The sequence below is a fragment of the Gouania willdenowi genome, chromosome 6 (assembly GCF_900634775.1).
Source record: "Gouania willdenowi chromosome 6, fGouWil2.1, whole genome shotgun sequence".
Taxonomy (NCBI): domain Eukaryota; kingdom Metazoa; phylum Chordata; class Actinopteri; order Blenniiformes; family Gobiesocidae; genus Gouania; species Gouania willdenowi.
This window is the reverse complement of record NC_041049.1, coordinates 9,238,050-9,260,857: the sequence shown is the minus strand read 5'-3', so window position 1 is coordinate 9,260,857 and position 22,808 is coordinate 9,238,050. Positions and strand designations below refer to the sequence as shown.

General features: G+C 38.2%; 1 protein-coding gene across 3 annotated transcripts in view; it reads left to right on the top strand.

Annotated features, from left to right (window-relative positions):
• Positions 1-2,958: 2,958 nt before the first annotated feature.
• The window catches only part of cacna2d1a (calcium channel, voltage-dependent, alpha 2/delta subunit 1a), a 132,678-nt gene continuing 112,828 nt past the window's right edge, over positions 2,959-22,808 (top strand). For 2 of the 3 annotated variants that reach the window (XM_028448508.1, XM_028448507.1), the window contains exon 1: positions 2,959-3,236. In XM_028448508.1, coding sequence (XP_028304309.1) covers positions 3,157-3,236 — 80 coding nt within the window. In that variant the 5' untranslated portion in view covers positions 2,959-3,156. The remainder of the gene's footprint in view (positions 3,237-22,808) is intronic. The other variant, XM_028448506.1, reaches the window with a different exon arrangement.

Genomic DNA, 22,808 nt, shown 5'->3' with positions numbered 1-22,808 from the left:
CTGCAATGGACTGGTATTTAAAACACGATACACAAAAAAAAAAGAAAAACTTCAAGGAATCAGTCCACCACCTGTACAGAATTATGTTTACAATGAATTCCCTTAAAGCCACACCGCTGACTTTTTGACCTAAAGTGTTGACCCATATAAGCTATTTTAAATGATTCCTCAGGCCAAGATACAGTGCTTGACAGTATCAATGCTCCGAGTGGGACTTCCCTCTTGAAATACCGCCCATGTAAGTTTGGAGAGATGGACCGTCTTTGGCCAGGTCATGTGACCTGGAGAATGCCTGGAGAACGTATCACTTTACGGCAGTCATGGCTCAGATATACTCATTGGGCTAAGGCCTTTGCTAGTATTTTTCCACCTGTTTGAATCCTGGTCATGGCCGAGGCAAGCAAAAAGTTTCAAACTGCTTCTGAGGAGGCTAAAAAGACGCCGCCAAGACCTGGCCCAGTCCATCGACCCGCCTTCTGCCCGGTGCCGGAAACTGCCCTGGGTTGCTCGTCCGCCCGACCCTGGCGGCGGGGAGAGAAGGGCGGCAGCAGCGGCGCGAGCCCAGCCCCACTTCGCACCCCAGCCCGACCGACCCAGCCCTTAGAGCCAATACTTATTCCGAAGTTACAGGTCAACTGTCTGCATATACAATCAAAAGACAAGGGAGGCTGGCCCGAATGACTGTTTGTTGATTTTTATGACAGTGCTGCTGCGCTTGTGGCCACTAGGGGCGCTTGATGTGAAAGTTGCGGGTTTAGCGCCCCGAGTGGTCAAAAGTTACACAGTGTGCCTTAAAAAAGGGTAAAGATCATGAGTCATCATTTTTTGTTTTAAATATTGTTAACAGGTACGAAAAGTAATGCGTGACAAAAGTAACCATTTAAAAAAAAAACGATTTACTCTGACCCAGCTGCACGTTAACGTCTCCACTGACATTAACACGTAGAGCGCCCAACACTTTACCAATTCAGGGAAAACTCCTGGTGACATCACAATCCAAAGTTACATCTGGAAGAAAGTCGGCGAGTAAATTAATTAGTGGTAAACTTTTGAAATCAAAAGGTTGTATTTTTATTGTTTCATGTGCCACATTAGTCTTTCAGTTTAGAAACAATCATATTATCATTGTCATGAGTGACTGTTGGGCCCCCGCTGCTAATGCTTGCTGCACTTTTCATTAAATGTTAATAATCCTTTCCTGTTGAAAAGCTCATGTTAAAATATAAAAATAATAAGAAAATAAATAAGCGATGAAAAATGAAAGAGTAACTAAACCCTGAGGTTTTGGCTGACGTGCGTCTTGGCTTAATATTCAAAACAAGGCCTTGCAATTCTCTCAAGCTAGTTTTTATAGAAGGGGTGGGGCCAACAGTGGTGGTTTGTGATGTAAGAACCCCTCAAAACAACACAAACCACTATTTTCAGCCAATACAGAAAATCTATTGTAATAGCAACCCATAGAGGGCAGTCACTCTTACATTTTTAAAACAAAATGCATCAGTTTCAAACACTTTGACTGAAATGTCAAGATTTGGACCAGGATCAATCAACAACACGAGTTCATACCAAAACACATTGGTCTTCAACAGAAAAAAGGTTGGTTTTTACTCGTCACTCTTTAAAGTGTAAGTCCACACCCAGTCACAGCAGCCCTGCCCCCACAGTGCTGAGTAGTTTCGCATGGAGCTGTCAATAGATGCCTCCTCCCATCTTTTATAGGAGGGGCAGGGCCAACAGTGATGGTTAGTGACGTTAGTGACACATTCCAATATGTGCCGTTCATTCCATAGAGGGCAGTCACTCTGATATTTTACAACTAAAAACCCTAAATTTAAATACTTAGACTATAATGTGAAGAGTGGGACTAGAATCAATAAACCACATTACTTACCGAATCATATGTATTCAGTGGAAAAAAAGTGGGTAATACTAATAATTCATAATGCACTTTACATTTAAAGGCAGGTTAGTTAATTTTCAAAAACTAGCTTGATTTTGAAAGTAGCATCCTCTGAGTGCTGCGCTTTTACCCGCCCCCTCCCCTTTGTGCTCCCTCTAAAGCCACGCCCCCACTCACATGCACGAACGCCAATGCTCCAATAGCAGACCTAAGTTAATCGCTTGTGTTGTGTTGAAACTAGGTCTCATGTCTCGTTAAGTAAACACTAAACTTTATCATTATTATTATTATTAAATGTTTAAAAATTTGACTAAAAACTGTTTTAATTGTCACCGGTGACGCGCTCTGAGTGTGGGCTTGTGCACGCAAGGGGTCGAGAATGAACACGGAGACGTGATTGGTTAAAAAATAACGAACAGTCTTTTTTCATTGATCTAAGTTTTTAGAGGCTTACAGCTGCTACAGATGTATATTTCCTTTGTTCCTGTTTCAGAGCACATATGATCTCAATTTCTGTCCGGACATAAAGAAAATTTCAACAAAAAAACTTTAAAAGTGTATCTGGGGAAAAATTACCTACCCTACCTTTAAACCAAATCTCAAAGTGAAAACTTTTAGGGTGTACTTACACTTATACAGTGTAAACCACAGGAGGCAGTCAAATAAAAAGGGTGTGGTGAAAGGGGGCGTGGCTCTGTGCTCAAGAAGCCAACCAAAACAGAAAATAGCATTTTTAGAGTCAAGGGTTTTCATTTAGAATGAATGGGGAGCATCTGTTGAATTGGCGGATTAAAACATATCAGTGTCTGTAAAACTTTGTCCAAGAGAATAAAAACATTTAGAATGAATGTACACGCCACTTTCCACTTTCATAGAAAGTGATTTTGGTGACTGTTTGTTGGTGCGTAATGGCACCGCTCTACTGGCCAAACTGGGGACCATAGCGCACTCCGCCCCCTTTCAGTTTTTGACACACACACCGCAGCAGTGCCTAAAGCAGTGAGACTATCAAACACACGCACTCACGCACACGCGCGGTGAATCTAAGAAAAGCACACTCCTCAGCCTGCTCATGGGGGTGGGAGGGTAGATGGTGGGGGGTGTAGATACCAGATGAGATTTGTATCCAAACGCGCACCGATGGCCGTGTGAGCCGATCGGCTGGGAACGCGCACATCTCCGTTGGATCTGTGGACATTATTTGGCGTCACCTCCCCGCCTGGATACACTTTTGTTGGGAAATAAAAACAGCAGCTATGGATTATTCCGTCTGTTTGTTCTTAATCATCTCAAGCATTTCGTCTGCGTCGACCGGACAATTCCCAACAGCGCAGATGTGAGTGGAGCTTTCCAACAGCCTGTTGGCTCTGAAACCACTGGCTAGTTTTTATTAGTAGCAGAAAGAACAACTTACTGTACTTTACTATAGAACACATGCATGAAGTGTTGATGTCTGTGTGTTTAGAGGAAAAAGCTGGACTTTATTTAAAGCTGATGTTTTTGGCTGTCACACCAATCATCTTTGGAAAGGTCTAAACTTTTACTGAGTCACAGGAAACCTGAAACTGGGAATATATTATTACAGGGGTGTTAAACTCATTTTAGTTCAGGGGCCAAATATGGACCACTTTGATTTTAGGAGGGGGGAAAGAACAGTTTTAACATCATTGTGCCCTAGTTTTTAATATCAGTCTCTGCAGGGTCTTCTCTTAAAGAATTCTTCATTTTATAACCAATTTTTGTTTAATTCAGAGGAATTTTGTGGATTTTTTTTTTTTTTTTTTTTTAGAAATTGCAAGATTTAGAGTTATTTCCCCAATTTTCAATTAAAAATGACTTCATTGATGTGATATAAACAAGGGAAAACTGCAAGCCCCTAAAAATGTAGTAGAGTTTAATTATAATTGGTGAATTTGAGAAATTTACAATTGGATTATTTGGTAATTTACACAAAAGTTAATGTTTCCTCATTTTTGCTATCTCCTGCCGTCCAAATTGGATGATCGAAAGGGCCGGATTTGGCCCCCGAGCCTTGAGTTTGACACTTGCGTTATTAGATCACATAATCTAACCCTGGTCTGCTGATTCATTAAAATGCAAATCTGTAAAACTTCATTTTTCTTCAATATGTGGACTTTTATTATTTTTCTGTTATTTGATATAGTGTAATTTATATCTTTGGTCATTTTTAGATCTTATTTCACCATGTTTGTAGTTGGCTCCTACAGTACTGAGAAGATACTGATACTGTTGGAATCTCAAATTGTCATTAGTCGTTGATTAGTTGACATAATTTAAAATTAGAGATCGGCAATATTATTGGATCACCGATATTAGCCGTATCGGTTTACATCAGATATTGAGTAACTGATACTCATTAAACACTCTTATTTTGTTGAATTCATTGAGTGGAACATCACATTAAAAGTAGCCATAACTTGTTATTGCCATGGAGAGTTATACTGTGTGACCTAAAATTAGGTTGGCAGGGAGGACATCTGTGTGTATATATATATATATATGTATATGTGTGTCGGCTATGGTCAAAAATGATAATATTGAACATCCCCACTTAAATGAGACATTTCCAATACTATCTATTTGATTTTAACTTTAAGTATTAATTAAAACCCACATTGTGACGAGAAAGGAGAAGGAGATTGTGTAACACCCATTGATAATATTAACCATCTAATATTCACAGTTAATGGTGATTCAATCAAAGGTGCAGAGAATTCATAACAAATACTGTATATAAATCGTGGGCTGTTATATGAAAGGCTTTGGCCCAAACTTTTGTTTTGCAAACTCAGATTAGACACTTTGTCGGGCCAGATTTGGCTTGAAGGCTGAGAGTTTGGCACAAATGCTCAAAACCATTTCAATAGTGAGTAATGGTTTTACAATTTCCCAGCATTCAGGTAAAAAACAAAATATAACAATTTATTATTATTATTTTTTTTAAATTATTCACCATATTTAATTCCCTTGTATTCAGACATTATTATCCAGGCTGAAGAAGCTGCCTAATATTACTATCTTTGGAATTAATTGATTAATATTGTTTGTCTTTGATGTGATAATGTGCACAGCCCAGGTTGGGAATTACTGGTTAAAGTGGTTTGATCTTAACTACGAGGTGTAATATTTCTGCTTACTCTGCATAATTTGGTTTAAATTGTATGATTGAGTTGATCCATTATCTGAATTAATTTTACAATGTTTATTCCAAACAGATTATATTGTATATCTAAATTGGCAGGGATACAACATCACTGATTGCAAACTTGCTTTACAAAACAATCGATTCAACAGGTTTTGGGTTATTTCCAGATGCTTCTAAAAGAAATCAAGACAATACTGAGGCTGAATTTTCTGAATTCCTCCCAGAGAGCCGGTGAGCCACGCTGGTACTTAGCCTAATGGCTAAACACGATGATGTCAGACTAGGCCAGCCCACTCCCTATATTTCATGGGCACTAAGTGGATTGATCTGTGGGCTCGGTAGCTGACATGATATCCACATTGGCCTGGCAAACAAGCTCAGCCGTAGCCCGGTTGTCTGTCTTTGGGAATCAGAATTAACTGAAGAATTAGAATTTTGATTATGAAAATAATCATCATCTGTCAACATCGTTGATTCTTAGCCAGTGCGTGTGAATTCAATCCTGATTTCTTCTCCACGGATCATCTAACTCACTCTGTGACTTAGAGCAACTGTATCTCGATGTGGTTTGTTGTAATGATGCTGATTGTGAATGACAAGCTTCACTTTGACCCCTCAAGGTGGAAGCAAAGAGGAGAAAGTAGAAGGGCAAGGCGGAAATGTGTGTGTGCTTTCCTCCCTTCCTTCCTCGTCACACTCCACTCGTACTGTGACTGTCTCACTGTGCTGGGCTCCATCTCAAACCTCACATTCCAGCTTCTGCCTGTTACAGATCTGTGTCCCCTCTCCGACTCTTGGCCCCGCCCTCCATGTTTCTGACTCGGCCTCTCCCTGTCCATCTTATTTCTGTTGTCTATTTATCCATCCTGCTCTCCTTTTTTGTTGCTCGAGGGCAGATGATTAGAATCGTTGTATCTAAAATACAAAGTCTGATGTCACAGACCAAGCCTCAGAGATCTCAGAACTAGAATATAGAGATAAAAACACACGATAGAGAAGGACTAGAAGCGGGAAGGGTAGATATCCAAAGATTAGATTAGTGGCCTGGTTGGTTTAAAGCTGCTCCCCCTGATAATTTTCTATTAGTTAAAGTCATAGTATATGCCTCATAAGCTGCGTTTCCATTATCCTTGGAAATGCACAAAATCTAACAAAAACATTTAAAGGAAACGCTTGAATTTTCGAAAAAATACTTAAATAACACTTTCACGAGGAGGTTTTTCAGACGTTTTGATATTAAAATGTGTCGCAAAAGTGCTATGGAAACACTTTTTCCGCAAATACATGTCATAGAGCGTGACGTACATGGTCACATGACCACTTCTCTCCGAGTAAAAATGGCGCGGTACATGTAAACCGAAGAGGAGACCGGGACATTTCCTAGCATTATACTTAAAATTTATCACTGACACATTAGACGTGAAACAACAAAGGAATACGGAGTGTTATAAGAACATTTGGAGCATCAATTGTCCTGCAGCAAAGTCTCGCGGGATGAGATTTCACGGGAGTTACTAGGCTCCTGCGCAAAACAACCTTAATCGGAAACACGTTCAAAGCGCAATTACACTTTGTTGACATTTAGAAATGTTGCTTTTATTTTCCGAAAATCTGTAATGAAAACCCAGCTATAGATCAGTAAATCGAAATATCATTTAGTCAGAAAGAGAAAGGAAAAAGGTCGAAATTACAGCTTAAAAGTTTTGTTTTTATCTCCACCGTTAATACTCCGGCTGTGTTCGAAATGGCGTACTCCGTACTACAAACAACAAACTCAATTAATATATACTGTTTACTATATACTATAAGTATGGTCGGGATGATGAGCATTCCCACTAAAGTATACTTCCAAGTTTCCCAAGATGCATTTTGAACTTACAACGAGAAAAACCTGAAGCACACTGAGGCTAAATATCTCCGTTGATTCTCCACCTTTGAAAGTTCTGGAAGTATTTTCAGCAAGAAGTGACCAATTATAATACATTTCATGACGACGTTTCGGAGATTTTTGGAGACTTGTCATTGTGCTACTGACAAAACCTCCGGAAAACAAAAGCCCTATTTACAAAAGGGTTTAAAAAAAAAAAAAAAAAAAAAACTAATGGAAGAGATGCTTTTATTTTGAAAAGGGAATGTTGGATTTTTAGCTCGAAGTCGGTCCCAGGACAATTTTACATTCCGCTTGCAATGCATCATGGGGTATGTATACTATATGTCCCTCACGTACTCTGTCTTTTCAAACTATCTAATGGGAACGCACTACATACTTATTATGAGGTCAGACTTAGTATGAGTAGTACGTTGGTATGCGATTTCGAACACAGCCTCCGTTTGTTGAGATTTTAGCGCATTGCATATTGGGATGTGGAGTCACGGAGACGGGTGTTCCGAAGTGATTTTATCTAATAAAAAAAATAATAATATCAATAGTGTCAGCTTTAATGCCGAACCAAATCATCCTAAAGGGAACGTCAGAATAGTGTGCATTTTTATCGCATTTACAACAAGGTCTTGCTATTAGATTAACTAATGCTACGCTAACACTCAACATTTGGACCCAGCTATTTTTACCTCCTTTACTTTCTTCTTAGTGTGCCCCCCCCCCGTTCTGTTTCACCCACTTTCACTTGTTTTGTTTTTAAAAAGGCTAACTAGATTTCATGCTCAACCAGCTATAGAACCAAGCTTCTCATGTTTGCAGCCTCCTCTTTGGCGATCTGTGTGAATAACGCGAGGAGCGTCTTGATCCAAACCGACAGCATGTGTTGGAGACAGATTCTTTGTGGTCACAGCGTAGATACACGAGTAGATATATCTGTAAAAATAAAGATCAAGATCGAAATTTGGAGAATTAATCACATGGATAGTTTTGGTCAGTTGGTGTCATCTTCTAAAACCACAGTGTGAAAGATGCAATTTGTGATTTTTGGGAGGTATTTTATTGAGACTTTTTAAAGTTTGGTTTCCGTAAATTAATGTTTGACCCAAAAGCTCAGGATGATGAGACTCCAGGCCCAGACTAGAAAAAGAAAATCATTAGCCAAATAATGTTCAAAATGCTAATATGAAAGCTTTGGACGGAGAGCCAAATGAACTATTTAAGTTTTCCTGAGCTAGCATTATTTTTCCAGCGTCCACCTCACACAGGGATTTTACCAGTCAACAATGCCAACAATGATTATTTATGAAACGTAACAACTTGTGAAAATAAATCACATTAGCATGACTTTCTCCTGATTAGTAATTACTTAGAGAAATGTACAACTTTGTATATCAAACTATTTAGATTTCGACATCCAGGTCAACAACCTTTACATCTTAATATTTCCAGTGCTTTCTACGTACCTGACCAAGGAGGAATACAGCTAAAATTGCATTTATTATTTCCTTCAAAATGTTAGATTCCTACTGCAGATCCAACTGGGTCATCATTATTTGCGAATAATTGTATAAAATTAGTCTTTTTAAACTGGTCTCATTGTTATAGAGATAATGTAATATAATTTAAGCCTTATTTATGCTGTATTTCAGATCCAATTATGGAAAAAAAACTTCCTATGTAATAGCAGAAGTAGATTTAGCCAGTCGCTAATCAACAATAATGACAGTTTGTTTTGTTTTTTTAATAATATGATTTTTTAATTTTTTTTTTTTTTTATTGAGGCTTTTTCTAGCAGTGAAGGTAATTATGTGTTGTTGTAGCAGTGTTTCTCAAATGGGGGTATCTGTACCCCTAGGGGTACACAATGGCACTGCAGGGGGTACTTGAGAGAGTGAGAGTCTAAAATTAACAAATGAAAGCATTACAAATATGAGGTTTGAATTGTTTATTTTTAGTTAAAAATATTAATCATAATAATGATCTTGATCAGAACATAAACTGAATAATCTTAGTCCCACACAAGGCGGGAGATGATGGGAAATGATCAAAAACTATAGAAATACATCTATTCAAGAGGCTCTAAGTACTGTTTCATTCCATTAATTAATTAAAATGTGTGTTATTGTTGATTTATTCAATCATTATGTTCAATTATTTGTTATACATAATATTCTGAGCAAAATGTTGTAGTCGGACAAAGGGTACTTGGAGTCAGAAATTAGAGAAAGGGGGTACTGGAAGTCATCAGTGCAATACGCTAAATGGGCGGGGCGTGTTACTAGGGCTCCTCCCGCCGGACCCTACTGCGCAGAGGGGATCCAAATGACGTGCAATTTGTAAGATGGAAGTGCCCCTTAGCGCCGTATTTGGCTTCAAAAAAAAAAAAAAAAGAACGTGGAGTGGGAACAGCTACGGTGCACGCCCACTGGTAAAGACAGACTGGTGGATGTTCAGAGGATGGACTCAATGTAATGAGCAGCAGATGGAAGTCGGCCTTAGGTTTCATTGATACTCAGCATTTCTTGGCCAAAAGGGAGTTGGTGCACGCAGGTATATTTCAGGAGACATTCTGTCACCCACAATCATGCAGCTGACGGGTTGTATCTGTTACTGAAACACGCACGGTGGTAAAAATCAATGCTCCATTTTCATATTTGGCCTGTTTACTTGCTTTCAAGATCTCTCTTTCAATCTGCCCTGGAATCACATCTTTGAGTCTTTTATTCACCAAGTTGTACAAAGTTTTTTGACTCTTACTAACTCTAAGATCTTCTTTGGCTCTGTCTCAACTCTGGTTATATATAGCAAAGTCCTTCAGTGTCCTAATTTAGACATAAAGATGTAGATACTGCACAGTTGCGTGTCGTGTCGAGGGGACTTCCCATTAATCTCCAGTTCCCTTCTAATATTGTATACTTCTTGCTTAGCGTCTGCTTTCCTAATGGGGAGAAAACAGACTCAGCTGGTGGCCACGTCCCCAAAGCTGGGTCATTCTGTACATGCTCCTCTGCCACATGGAAATTCCCAACAATTTTCCATTGCACAGTTGTCCAGGCAACATTGGCAATAGCTAACAGCTGTCTGGTCCAGAGCCCCTTTTTGTAAAGGAAGCCCATCGGCACATGGAAATGCACTACGAAGCTGTGGGAGCATGTTTTAAAGCTGTAAACTCAGCACGGGCCCTTCCTACTTGTTTACATATGTGGAGAAACAGGTCATGTTCTACAGTTTAAGGATGATGGAAAGTTAGTGAAATAAAATTAGTGATATGATCATTTCATTAACTTGTACAAAAATGTGTATATGTACATTTAATGAATCTGGGTTGGACGTCCTTTGTGATACAGAGACACTGATGTGTAGAACAGGTAGCTGGACTATTTATTGTGATTCACACACCGAAGTGGAAAACACAAAGAATGCCAACTTTTACTACTCTTTCACAACAAGATAACATTATCAAAAACCTGTATAAACTGTATCTCTATTTTATCCAAATTTGTTGTCATCCAATGCAGATGCCAGTGTGTCCCCAAAAATGTGGCCAAAGTGATATTTCTGGTATTTTTACGGCGTACCATCGCTAAAGGTTGATTTTGTTGCTTTCCACATAAACACTGAAAGACAGATGACATTTGATATCTCGCCAAGTGACGTCGTATCATGGGGAACACCATAAACAAAACCACAACTGAAATCACATCAAGTGAATAACTGTCTTCCTTTTCTGGTGAAGAAACAAAAACACGAAGAAAAATATCAGAAATGTAACTTCAAACATTGCAGTCTATTCTCACATCGTAAATTTGGCGTGAAAACACGACTCATTTCATGTAAGTTGCGGCGAAATCACAAAAAACAATGCTGCTCCTTTGAACTATCCTTGCTGTCTTTCTTCCAGAATCTGCATTAATCTTTTCCGCTTTGATGCCATCTTTACATTCTTCTATGATCCTTGCAATCCCACAATGCAATGCAAGTTCAAGTCACATGACCATTGATGACAAATGTATCTCAACCTTTGTGAGGAAATTCTCCTGTTTTTCCGATGAAATACCTAAGATTTTTCTTATCTTTGAGACCTAAACTATGTCTGAATTGATGTTAGTCATTCATGGCTACAGTTTAGGGTTGGCTTCTCAGCATGTTTGCTCCTAAACATGACCCCATTAGGACACATTGTTGTGATTTAGAGCAGACATTGACCTGCCTCTGGAAGAACTGTTGAAAATTCTCGTAAACTCACTCCTAATTACGAAAAGCCTTCCCAGAAGCCTTCCTAGAAAGGTTTGAGTGTGTTGAGTCTCTTCAGTGAGATGACAAAAGCCCATCTGATGTGTTATCCTTTGAAAGAGGCTCAAAAAGGAGGACCCGCCGTGATGGCCTATGATGGCTTCTCTTAAGGCCCTTAATGGAGTTGTGTCGAGACACAAAAGCTGTTAATGCCAGTGTTCAGATCTCACTGTACACGCTGTGTAGCCATCAGGGATATTAACGCTCAGCACAACACTAACAGTAGTCTGCTGTGTAGGCGGGGAGATTGACGATAATTGAGCATTTCGGTCAGAGGGTTGGAAAGCTTCTATTTATACATCAATGCAAAATTATCCGTTATTTGTGGGACTCGTGAGGTACAGGTGCATAGTTTGGTTTAACATTTACACTTTGTGTTAATGGCTTACGCCAGTGGTTCTCAGATTTTTTTTGGCTCAAGTACCCCCTTTCTCTTTTTTTTTAATCCAAGTACCCCCTTTGTCTGACTACAACATTTGACTCAGAATTCTGTAAAAAAAAAAAAAAAACAACTATAGATTGTAATGATGGAATGAATGAATGATAACACACATTTTTTAACTAAATATAAACATTAAACCCCATATTTTTATTTCTTTCATTTGTTGTTTTTTTCCTCTCTCTCTCCCTCTCTCTCAAGTACCCCCTATAGTGCAATGGCATACCCCCATTTGAGAAACACTGGCTTACGTAATTAGAGAATCACATGTTTGAATCTTTGAGTGTACTAACTCAAATCTAACCTAATCTGCTGGAACTAATATGATTTAGTTGCAGAAATGAAGTGTAATGTGTAAAAAACAAATAACAGAAGGTGACTGAGATGTGTAATCTGTAGATCTGTGTCATCCCTCTAACATCTTGATCATTATTAATACCTTATTAGATTAACTTAGTACTATTTTTTGTAAACATAGCTCGTAAACCAGCAGCTCATTTTAATTAATCATGCATAACATTGTGTTTCACATTCTGAGCAAAGTTGTTGGTGATTAATGCACAGGTTTTCAACCAGCAGGTGGGATTTCTCAGCAGTGAGTACAAATACTTGCAAGCGTCACAACAGTTTAGTGTCCTCTGATTGAAAGTGTTCAGACACCTGCAGAGGGAGGTGATACCATGGAAACTGTTAGTCCTGTTGGGACGTACCCAAGCCGTTTGACACGTCAGGTGTGAAAGAGGTAGATGTGGTGGTGAGGGTGGCCCTGTTGGTGGTAAGAGGTTTGGAGTGAGAGGTCAAACGTGGACATAAATCAGGGGGGGAAAGGCTGATCCAAGTCCATCTGTGTAAGTTTTAAACCTTAAAAGACAGTTTAGAAGTTCAGGTAACAAAACATGCTGATACGACAATGTTGATGCAATGTTTTTGGACTGGAAGTACTGTGACTGCAAAGAATGAAAAAAACAGTCATCAGAGGAAGAAATCACACCAATCCCTTGATTTGTGCCCAGACGAACAAACAAAAAAACTTGAAGTTACAGTCTGAAATATTGTGTCTGAATATATTATCAAAATGTACTGTGCAGAACTGTGAAATAAGAGCTGTTGAGATATTTTTTACAATACTGATTAAGGGCCATTTGTCCATCAATTGGCAACACTTAGTTTGTTTTTAAGAGGGTTATATCCTTAATTTTCCACATTTTAAACATTTTTATTACCTCCAAGCAGGTGATATTTTTACCAGCGTTATTCATTTGTTTGTTTGTCTGTTTGATTACGTCAAAAGCATATGGTTTTTGACAAAATTTGAAACCAAAAATAGACCTTATTCCATGAATTTCATTCAATTTTGGAGAGGATCGGGGTCAATATATTTATTCTGGATCACTTTCATGAACCAAAAGAATCCCTATCGGTCATCATTGGCAAATTCATATTTCGGATTGTAATTTACCGATCTTTAGGAAATTTGACTCAGTTATGTGAAGTTGGTTCTTCAGTTTTGCTGCTGAGTTTCATCCAGATCGGATTCAGATTGGGGTTTCCATACATTTGGACCTACTGTATTGTTGTTAATGGAAGTGTGAATGTTTGTTGGATTATGATAGTTACTGATATCTGGCATAGAGGAAATTTGGAGCTTGGCCGAGGTTTGCGCTCTCTGAGTGCAGTTTTTTAAAATTTTAAACCAGAATATCCTAGCACCCTAAACATGATTGTCCTACATATAATGGCTCCCTCATGGGTCTGGGTCTGCATTAGGGCTGCATTAGGGCTGGGTATCGCCAGGTACATCGCGATACGATTCACCGCGATATTTTTGCCCATGATGATGATTATCACAATACAGCAATTCTGCGATAATAGATATATCGTGAGAAATTTCATCCACGATACATTACGATATCTGACACTGAAGAAATTCAGAATTTATTGACGGCACTGAATCCATTTCACAGGAATTACAAAACATTGTCAATCAATTTCACATGAATGACAGCCAAGTAAAACAAAGTGTATACTTAACACACACTGACCACAACCAATGTTTAAGTCTTTAAGGGAAGACTGATACAAAATAATGCTTCACCAAAATATTGGCAATGATGTTTGTGCAAATTAACTTTAAATCATTAAAAACAAAATGAATGCAGAAAATAATAATTTCAGTGCTAGTGCTATCATCTTCTCTGTAAACATGGACACATATCAGTGCTGCTTCAAAAGCAGAATGAACTTGTTTTTATGAAAACTGCATATGAAAAATAAACATTTCGGTCAGTGCATTATAATATACGTAAACAACTGGGTGGTCTATGAAAACCTGGGCACACATTTGAACTTTTACTTGCCATCATGTGTAAAGTTAAACTTAACCCTGCACTGCATACTGCACATACAGTACATTCCAGTGCTAATACTAATAAATAATGTGTTCTTTGTAAACTTAAAAACCTGAGAACATTTATATTGTGCTTAGTACTTAACTTGTGTAAAAAGAAAAAAAAAATTAAAAATTGTTATTCGGCGAGAGTATGTTGATAACGTACCGCAAGACGAAATAGGGCGATATATCGATATTTTGGCACACCCCTAGTCTACATATCCCACTCTCTTTGCTTGACCTGCGTTAAACCGCACAACCCTGAAAAGGACAAGTTAGCACAGAAAATATATTAATGAGCATTATCACTCACTCATGCCTTTTTACATAAAAGATAGCCCCAAACATCAGTGATAAGTTTGCATAAAAGCTGTCAGTAAGTTTAAAAACAGGCTGAAACTCAAACATCATTTGCATCCCCTAGAAGCTTCATTACGCCAATGCCAACATCCTCACACTTCTATGTGTTCCTTCTGTTTTCACTGCTAATGTTAGCCTCTTCTTCCCTTTAAAAACACATTAGAAGCCCAAATTAGCAGGACTGAAGGAGGAGTGAGGGCTTTAAATCATATTATCAGCGCTGAAAACCAGGACTTCTCAACTTGATAAGATGAGAGTGTACATGTTTAATGGTGGAGTCACTGCTGTGATATTTGGGTGGGAACAGATGACATGTGGATCTATAGACTGTATGTGTAGTTCTGTGGTAGAATGTATCAGTGAAATCGCTGTGATTGGATATTGAGCTGTGTATTGTTGTGGTTGGGGACATTTTCAGATCAATATTCAATGAGTTTAAGAGCTTGTAAGATCATAGAAAAGGCAACTGTCCTCCATGTTAACATCCTGGTTCAGCAGTTGGAGAGTGAAACAACTTTTCTAAAGTTAGCACTCATTTCCTGTATTGGATTACAGTCTGTATCTTATCTTTGAGTGGGCCGTGACTGCTACTGCATCACACAATGTGAAAAAGTGTTTTGTGATAAGCTGTTCTGCTTTGACAGCCCATGTCGAGACTCATTCACATCCAGTTTGCTGAAGAAGTTGAAATGTTGTAGAATATTCAGGATGGTGTCGTCCTCACTCGATTCCGTTGGGGAATCTTGAGAATTCTCCACTGTGAGATTTTTATTCTGATTTGTGAGGAAAATGTGAAAACAAGGGATGGAAACTCATTTTTAAGGCCCTCCTGAGATCAGAGTGAGGGTCAGATTATGAATAAAACATTTTTTTTAAAGGGTTACTTAGGTTAGATAACCTACTTGGACTTTTCTTTGTTGATTTTATTCTGCTTGTGCCTGCATTAGTTCAACAAAAAACCGATTCAAAGAGTGATAATTTAGTTTATTATTTTGAATAATATCAACTGAAATAAGCAACGGTACTTGCAAATATTGAGAATGGTTGACCTTTGGTTTTTGACAGTTGCAGATCAGGAATGCACTGTAAATCCAGAATATTTTTCAAACAGATTAAGCTCAAGTACATTTTAAATTTTGAGACTGGGGTTTGCCAAAACTTACCTGAGGAAGTCAAAATCCTTCTGGGAAAATGTCCTGTGAACAGATGAGACCAAAGTAGAGCTTTTTGGTAAAGCACATCATTGCACTGTTTACAGAAAACGAAAATAAGGCCTTCAAAGAAAAGAACACGGACCCTATGGTCAAACATGGCGGAGGTTCACTGATGTTTTGGGGTTGCTTTGCTGCTTCTGGCACTGGATGCCTTGACTGTGTGCATGGCATCATGAAATCTGAAGACTACCAAAGACTTTTGGGTCACAATGTAGGGCCCAGTGTCAGAAAGCTGGGTCTCTGTCAGAGGTCATGGGTCCTCCAGCAGGTCAATGACCCAAAGCACACTTAAAAAAACACCCAGAAATGGCTTAAGACAAAGCGCTGGAGAGTGAATTTGGCCAGCGCTGAAGTGGCCAGCAATGAGTCCAGATCTATATCCCATAGAACACCTGTGACATCTCAAAACAGCAGTTGGGAGAAGGCACCCTTCAAATCTAAGGGGCCTGGAGCAGTTGGCAAAAGAAGAGTGGTCCAAAATTCTGGTAAAGAGGTATAAGAAACTCATTGATGGTTACAGAAAACGATTGATTTCAGTTGTTTCCTTCCAAAGGGTGTGCTACCAAATATTAGGTTGAGGGTGCCAATAATTTTGTCCAGTCCATTTTTGGAGTTCTGTGTAGAATATCAGATTTTTCTCTGCTTTTTTGTGTTGTTCCATTGCAAACAGAAGAAATTAACATGTGAATACCAATGCTTTTGTAATTTCAACAATTTTTATGGGAGAAGTGGTGCATTATCTGACAAAAGTGCAGGGGTGCCAATATTTTTTGCCATGACTGTACATAACAGGTCAAGAAAAATGGCAAAAAACAAAAATACATTCAAAAGAGACCAAAACAAAATTACATAAAAATACACCAAACAACACCGAAAAACTCTGAAAACATGTGTTGACAAAAGAATTCTCCAAACCACACAAAATGAAAGAAAAATATACAAAAATCACATACAAATGACCGGAAACAACAATGTTTTATTAATGCTCAGATCGGTCTTTATTCTAAATGCTGACTTGAATGTTGATAAATGTGGCCCTCGGATCAGACAATCACTTTTTTGTGGCCCCACTGTGATAAAAGTTGCCCATCTGTGGTGTATGGTATTGTGAAATACCCTAATATTCCGACCCTAGTCCTTGCTAGCCGTTTTAGCTAGTAAAGAAATAAAAGGGCTGGTTTTGCTATGGGAAATTAGCTAATACTTATACAATAATCAAGAAGGCTACACCTTTCTCTACAATCAGTGTCAAGCTTATTTTTTACAATGCTTGCCCAGCTTGAAAGGACATGGTGCCATAGTGAAAGACGAAGGGCTAATGTGGCCAGATGTACTGTATGACAGCAGTGCTTAAATGCTGAGTCATCGTCTCTCTTCCTGAATTGGCTTATCACACAAATCTGCAAGTCTGCATCTCACTGACGAAGGGAAGCAGTTCACTTTTTATTAGGAGTGGATTAGTGAGTCACTCAGATAAAAATCACAATGAGTTCTTCTACTTTAGATATTAAACATGCAAGTCAGTGGATGATGGATTGAAAAGTTTTGGTCTAACAGAACTGCATACAGTGAAAGATAATGTTAGCTAAGCCAAGCTCGCTGTACTTTTTACATAACTTTGCCTGTAACTTTAACTGTATATGAGATATTTAGGTGTTTTACAGATTTTTAGAGTAAATGTCAACCATACTGAATTACATTTTTAACTAATTTGTCTTCAAGGCATGAGTGCTTCTCACAGCACATACCTCTGCAGTAGATATGTGTAATTTTCTTATTGTCTTAAACTCACCTTTGTCATCTGTAGAACGTTTTTATATTGGCAGTACTTATACTCGTCTATACAGCTTCTAAACACGCTTAGCTAAATCTACACGAGGAGCCATGATATTGGACAATCACTCTTGCTTCTCAAAGACAATCAGTTTAGAAAATCCCATTGACCTTAAAGCGAACCCCGGCTACCAAGATGTTGGCATATACATGGTTGGTCAATGTTTGTGCCAGAAATGTAAAATTTGTAATAAAACCCCTCTATATATCTTAGGCAAGGCAAGCCAAATATATTTGTATAGCGCATTTCATAAACACATGGCAATGTGTTATGTGCTTTACATGATTAAGATGGCAACAGAAAACATTAAACTGTTTAAAATATTAAAATCAGAAGTGAAAACATTTAATAAAAAATAACGTGAATAAATATCTCCCTCTCAATCATACGCAGTATAGAAAAGTGTTTGTATTTATGAAGATACAAAAACTATTTCCACTAGTAGGTCGCCATCGTTAATTGCGTCGCAATGCCTGGGTAGTTAGTAATGTTAAGTGGTTTCTCCACCCTCGGCCCCCATTCATTTACCCTAATGTGCAGAACCTTTCCAATTTAAACCTGAAAGAGATATAATTGAGGACAATAATACTAAGACACTGTACATTAGATTTGCTTCAAAAATAAGAGGCCAGAGTCGACCAAAGTCGCAGTGTGTGTGCGGCAACTGCGGCAGCAACTATGGCAACTGAGATAAAGAGCATTTGTGTAAGGAATAGAGATTCCTTACACAAATTCCTTACACTGCCTTACGATTAATCGTAAGGCAGATTTTTAACTGCCTTACGATTAATCATAAGGCAGTTAAAAAACGATTCATAGGTATCACGGTTCACATCGATGCTCTGAAAATTGAATCGCAGTACTTTTTTTAAACAGCAGAGGGCGCTATATATTTATCCCTTCTCTTGTCCAGCAGTGTAGGCGGTGGGCAGAATCTGCTACTACTTTCTTTCTGGCTGCCTTCTACTCTTAAACATGTTCATAAATGATTCCTTACCCCTTTAGCACCGAAAGAATATCTGTAATATTACGTGAATATCTGTAAAAGTCACGTTTTCCTATTAGCTCTGTCTGCTAGTGCGTAGCATCTCTTCTTCACTGCAAGAATATCTGCATGCCAACCGACCACTGGGTTACCAGCGCCCTCTGCTGGTCCAAACAAATATCTGACGTAAATACAGTGCAATGACTGTTTTTTTAAGGCACAAAAAACATTTTCAGTTGCACTTTTAAAAAGAAAAATAACTTATGCAGTTTTGCATTGTTTACTATAGAACTAGAATTTAAATTAATAGGCTTCTTCATTTGTATTATTCCTTCATTTATTTCATTCAACATTTATTTTTAGTTAAATTGCATTGAACATTGTTTTGAATAGTTTATCAAGGGATTCTTTTGAGAATGAAAAATAAAAGGAAAATAGTACAGTATTTTCTAGTTTTTTTCCCAAAAAAAATAAAGGAATATTTTTCAGTCATCATTTGTCTACAGTCCCATTTTGTGAAATAAACCTTGAGAGAATCGTATTGTGAACCCAGTATCGTGAATCGAATCGTATCGGGAGTTGAGTGAATTGTTACATCCCTAGTAAGGAGCTCAACTTTGTGTCGTTTGGGCATAAGAAAAACATTAAAGCACTCTCATAACAGCAACTGTGTATTTAATCATAAAAATGACCTATCAGTGTTTCCATCTCTGATCCCATTACACACATACTGTATACAGTATTCACACATTTACCTTTTCTAATCAATAAATGCGCTAATTTGCCTTTAGGAAACTATCACATCCTATACTTTTCGGCTGTGGTAAATACAGCTCTGTTCTTATCTAATTTCACACTCTAACTCATTGGCACTGAGGACGTGGAACAAATCTGATGAAACTTTAATGTCCTCCTTTCAAAGGTCGAGCCATCATATTAGGAGAGCTGTTTGTCTAAACTCCAGCCAAGTGTGTCTTTCAGGAGACTGAACTTACGGTGATCTCTGCTGCATAGATGTCTGTTGAAACGTAACCAACACGTAACCGTGTGCAAAATTCAGACCATGGCTCATGTTTTTTTTAGCTTAGGGCAGGGAATCCTCCATGTGGGATGTTGCATCGTTACATTATAGCAATAAAACTAAGTGATACACAGAGTTAGATGTGTGTGTCCTATCTGAATATATAAGCCTGCAACGAACCCAGTAAAACTTATTATTCCTATGTCACATGTTTTAAGTACCGCTAAAAGTTATATGCAGGTCAGATATTTTGCAACCCTCGTTATGTCCAAAATATTTGCGTGTTTTACGTGTATCGGCATTGGCCGATGCACGCTGCTGTGTTCGCCGATCCACTTTATTAACAGAGCGACTGCTACAAGTTGCTCCGTGTTGCTGGAGACAGAGGCTGCAGAGTCCCCCCCCCAGCAGAGTGTGAAGCAAGCTCTTCAATCCCAACAGGTTTTAAACTTTCAAAGCATCTTTTAACTGTTAATTTAGCTTTGTAGTTAACGAGCAGCTGGCTGGAGGTTTGGCGTGTCCATGTGTGTGTTTCTTTCCCTCTCTGCTTCTCACTCAGCGCTACGCTGATAAGTTTTTAACTTTGAGAAGCAGTTTACTACTTGTTTGAATATTTGTTCTTGTTAATGTTGATGCACTTTAGAACAGAAACGTAAACAGTTTATTGCTTAATGCGCATCTGACATCACGGTATTTTCCTCTGCTAATTTATGTTCTGAGGTTGTGTTGGAATGGACTATTATTTGTGGTTTCTATTTGTGTTTAGTACTATAATTATATATATTTATCCTCAATAATCCTGTTAATAAAAATAAATCTTAAGTCACAGCTATTTTCAGGACAAGAATGAACAGTTCTCGTTCATATTTTTTACTTGTTCTTGTTCTACATCCCCTGTTTTTATTATTTGTTAAATATTTTGTTCCATTTTTATGATGTAAATTGATGGAGCAAAAGTAGAATTGGCTCTAAATATCGGCTCAAGAAAATCGGCAGTCCATATCAGTCATCGGCTAACGCTGATGGAAAAAAAATATCGGTATCAGCATCGGCCCTAAAAATTCCAGATCGGTCAATTCCTAGTCCAATTTGCTGACTGAGACTTTCTTCTTATTTCCTGGCTTATGCTTAAAACAACCACAATTACCAAAGCAGTCAGCATGGCCAGTGGGAACAAATGCTATTATATAAGAGGTAACACTAAATATATTTGTAGATTACTTTAGCTAGGTTATATTTATGATCGGTCTTCTGTCTTTTACACCCCTCAGAGGAGCAATGGCCAGTAACTGAGGAGTGTTTTGGAGTTAAGCACTTTGCTCTAAGGGCCCACAGTGGAGGTGGAGTAGAAGGGCTCTCTAGTCTTTATCTCAGGCTTTCACATGAACGTTTGAATGTTTGTGTGGATGTGAGAACTGATGAGTAATCCAACTGTGAATGCATGTTGAAGGGTACATATCAAGACAACAGTAGCTACCAGATAGCGAGGTGGTGGTGCATGTTGATAAGCACAGTCGCCGAAACATCTCCTCTTTTCTTTCCACAATAACAGCTCCTGATGTAGCCCTATGACAACAGTTTGATCTGTTCATTTGGTTTAGTTTAGTTTGATGAACAGTTTCTGGCATTTAATTTGTAGCAGATAACTATCCAATACTCACATTTTCAAAAACCTGCTAGAACCAGTCTTTTAGTCTTTAAAACCATAAAGGCTTGTACGGCTGTATCATCTGTAGAGCCTCCAATTTTCTTTAATCAAATTTCACAAATTCTGTTTAATGGTGTATGCACTTTTGCGTCACATCTGAGTCCCTTTAAACCTTTCTGTTTTGTTTCCGTTTCATCATCTTTCCCTTTTACTTTACTTCCTGAAATCATCCCAAACATGCTAAATAAGGTTAATCGTCAACTACAGTGTTTGAGATGATTTACACAAACTGGATAGTTACGTGAGATTACGTGGCTCTAGCGACGTAACTATCTCGTTTGAAGTTCTAGCAGTTATTCACACTGCTAGAACCTCAACCACCTGTTTAATGGGGAAAATATCAAAGAATTTTGTCATATGTTCCCAAACCATTAGTTTTTTAAATCTTTAAAGTTAATGGCAGCCGGTGAATCATCCTCACGTTTTGCACAAAGTCATGCGCAGCTGAAACTTACCACTACTTGAAACATAATGCATATGATGTTATGTGCGGAACTGCACATATTTGTACATTTGTTACATTTTGCAACAATCATGCCAATCCCCGATTTTTAATAAAGAACAGAAAAAAATTGAAAATAACGGATCAGATCGCTTTGTTGGACTCGATTGCTTTTTCTGTTTCAGAACGTAAATTCTGTTTTTTTTTTTCTGTCGGAGGCCCTTCATCCCTCCCATCTTTAGATACTGTTCTTGTTTATTGTGCTATATTGTTTGTTCCATGTATTTACGTGGGGATGCCCATCATGGTACCCCTTCTTTCAAAATGATGAAATTGAAAAATGGATCAAATGCAACTTGCCTTAACTTGCTTCAACAGAACACAGCATTAACTCTGAAATTGAATTAATGTCAAAGAGTAGGGTTGTCCCGATACAACTGTTTCATGTCCGATACAATACCATTATTGCGGCCTTGAGTATTGGCCGATACCAATATTGATCCGATACAATATCATCATGATTCATACATACTTTTATTACTCATTTTGTAGTGTGGGATGTTAGAAAAGGCTTGATCAAGTGATGTTACTCAAACAGAGAACAATAGTCAACAATTCAACTTCACTTCAGTAATTTTTTACTGTCAGTATATGGTGGGAACAACTGAGGGTGGGGACAAAAACTTATGGGGGCGCTTATATCGGAGATTTTAGATGCAGTCCGATAAAATTTGTTTTCTGGCTGATACATGATGGCTGGACCTCTAGTTTAAAAAAAATGAAATAAAATTCTACGTCATAGTTTGGGCAGAAAATGCCAGTTCCAGAATTATTAGTGAGCATGAAGTACTCAAGTATTTCAGTCTTCTTGTTCTTGCTTTTTTCTCAACAGTGAAATTACAGGACTGTGGTGCCACACCAGCCAAATAAATAAAAAATAAAAAAAAAGGTGTGAGAAAGTACTCCATGAGCCTCTTATATTTAAAAAAAAAAAAAAAAACCAAGTGAGTGATATTGATGACTCAGTGAGACAAGTGTGAGGGAAAAGAGGCTTGTGATGCCAGCAGGTCTCACACTTGGCCGAGATCCACATGCTTCCTCTCATTCCTAGCCCTGCAGTCAAGTGCTAATCAAAAGCACTAAATCTCATCAGCCATTTTGGTTGTTTCCTTCCT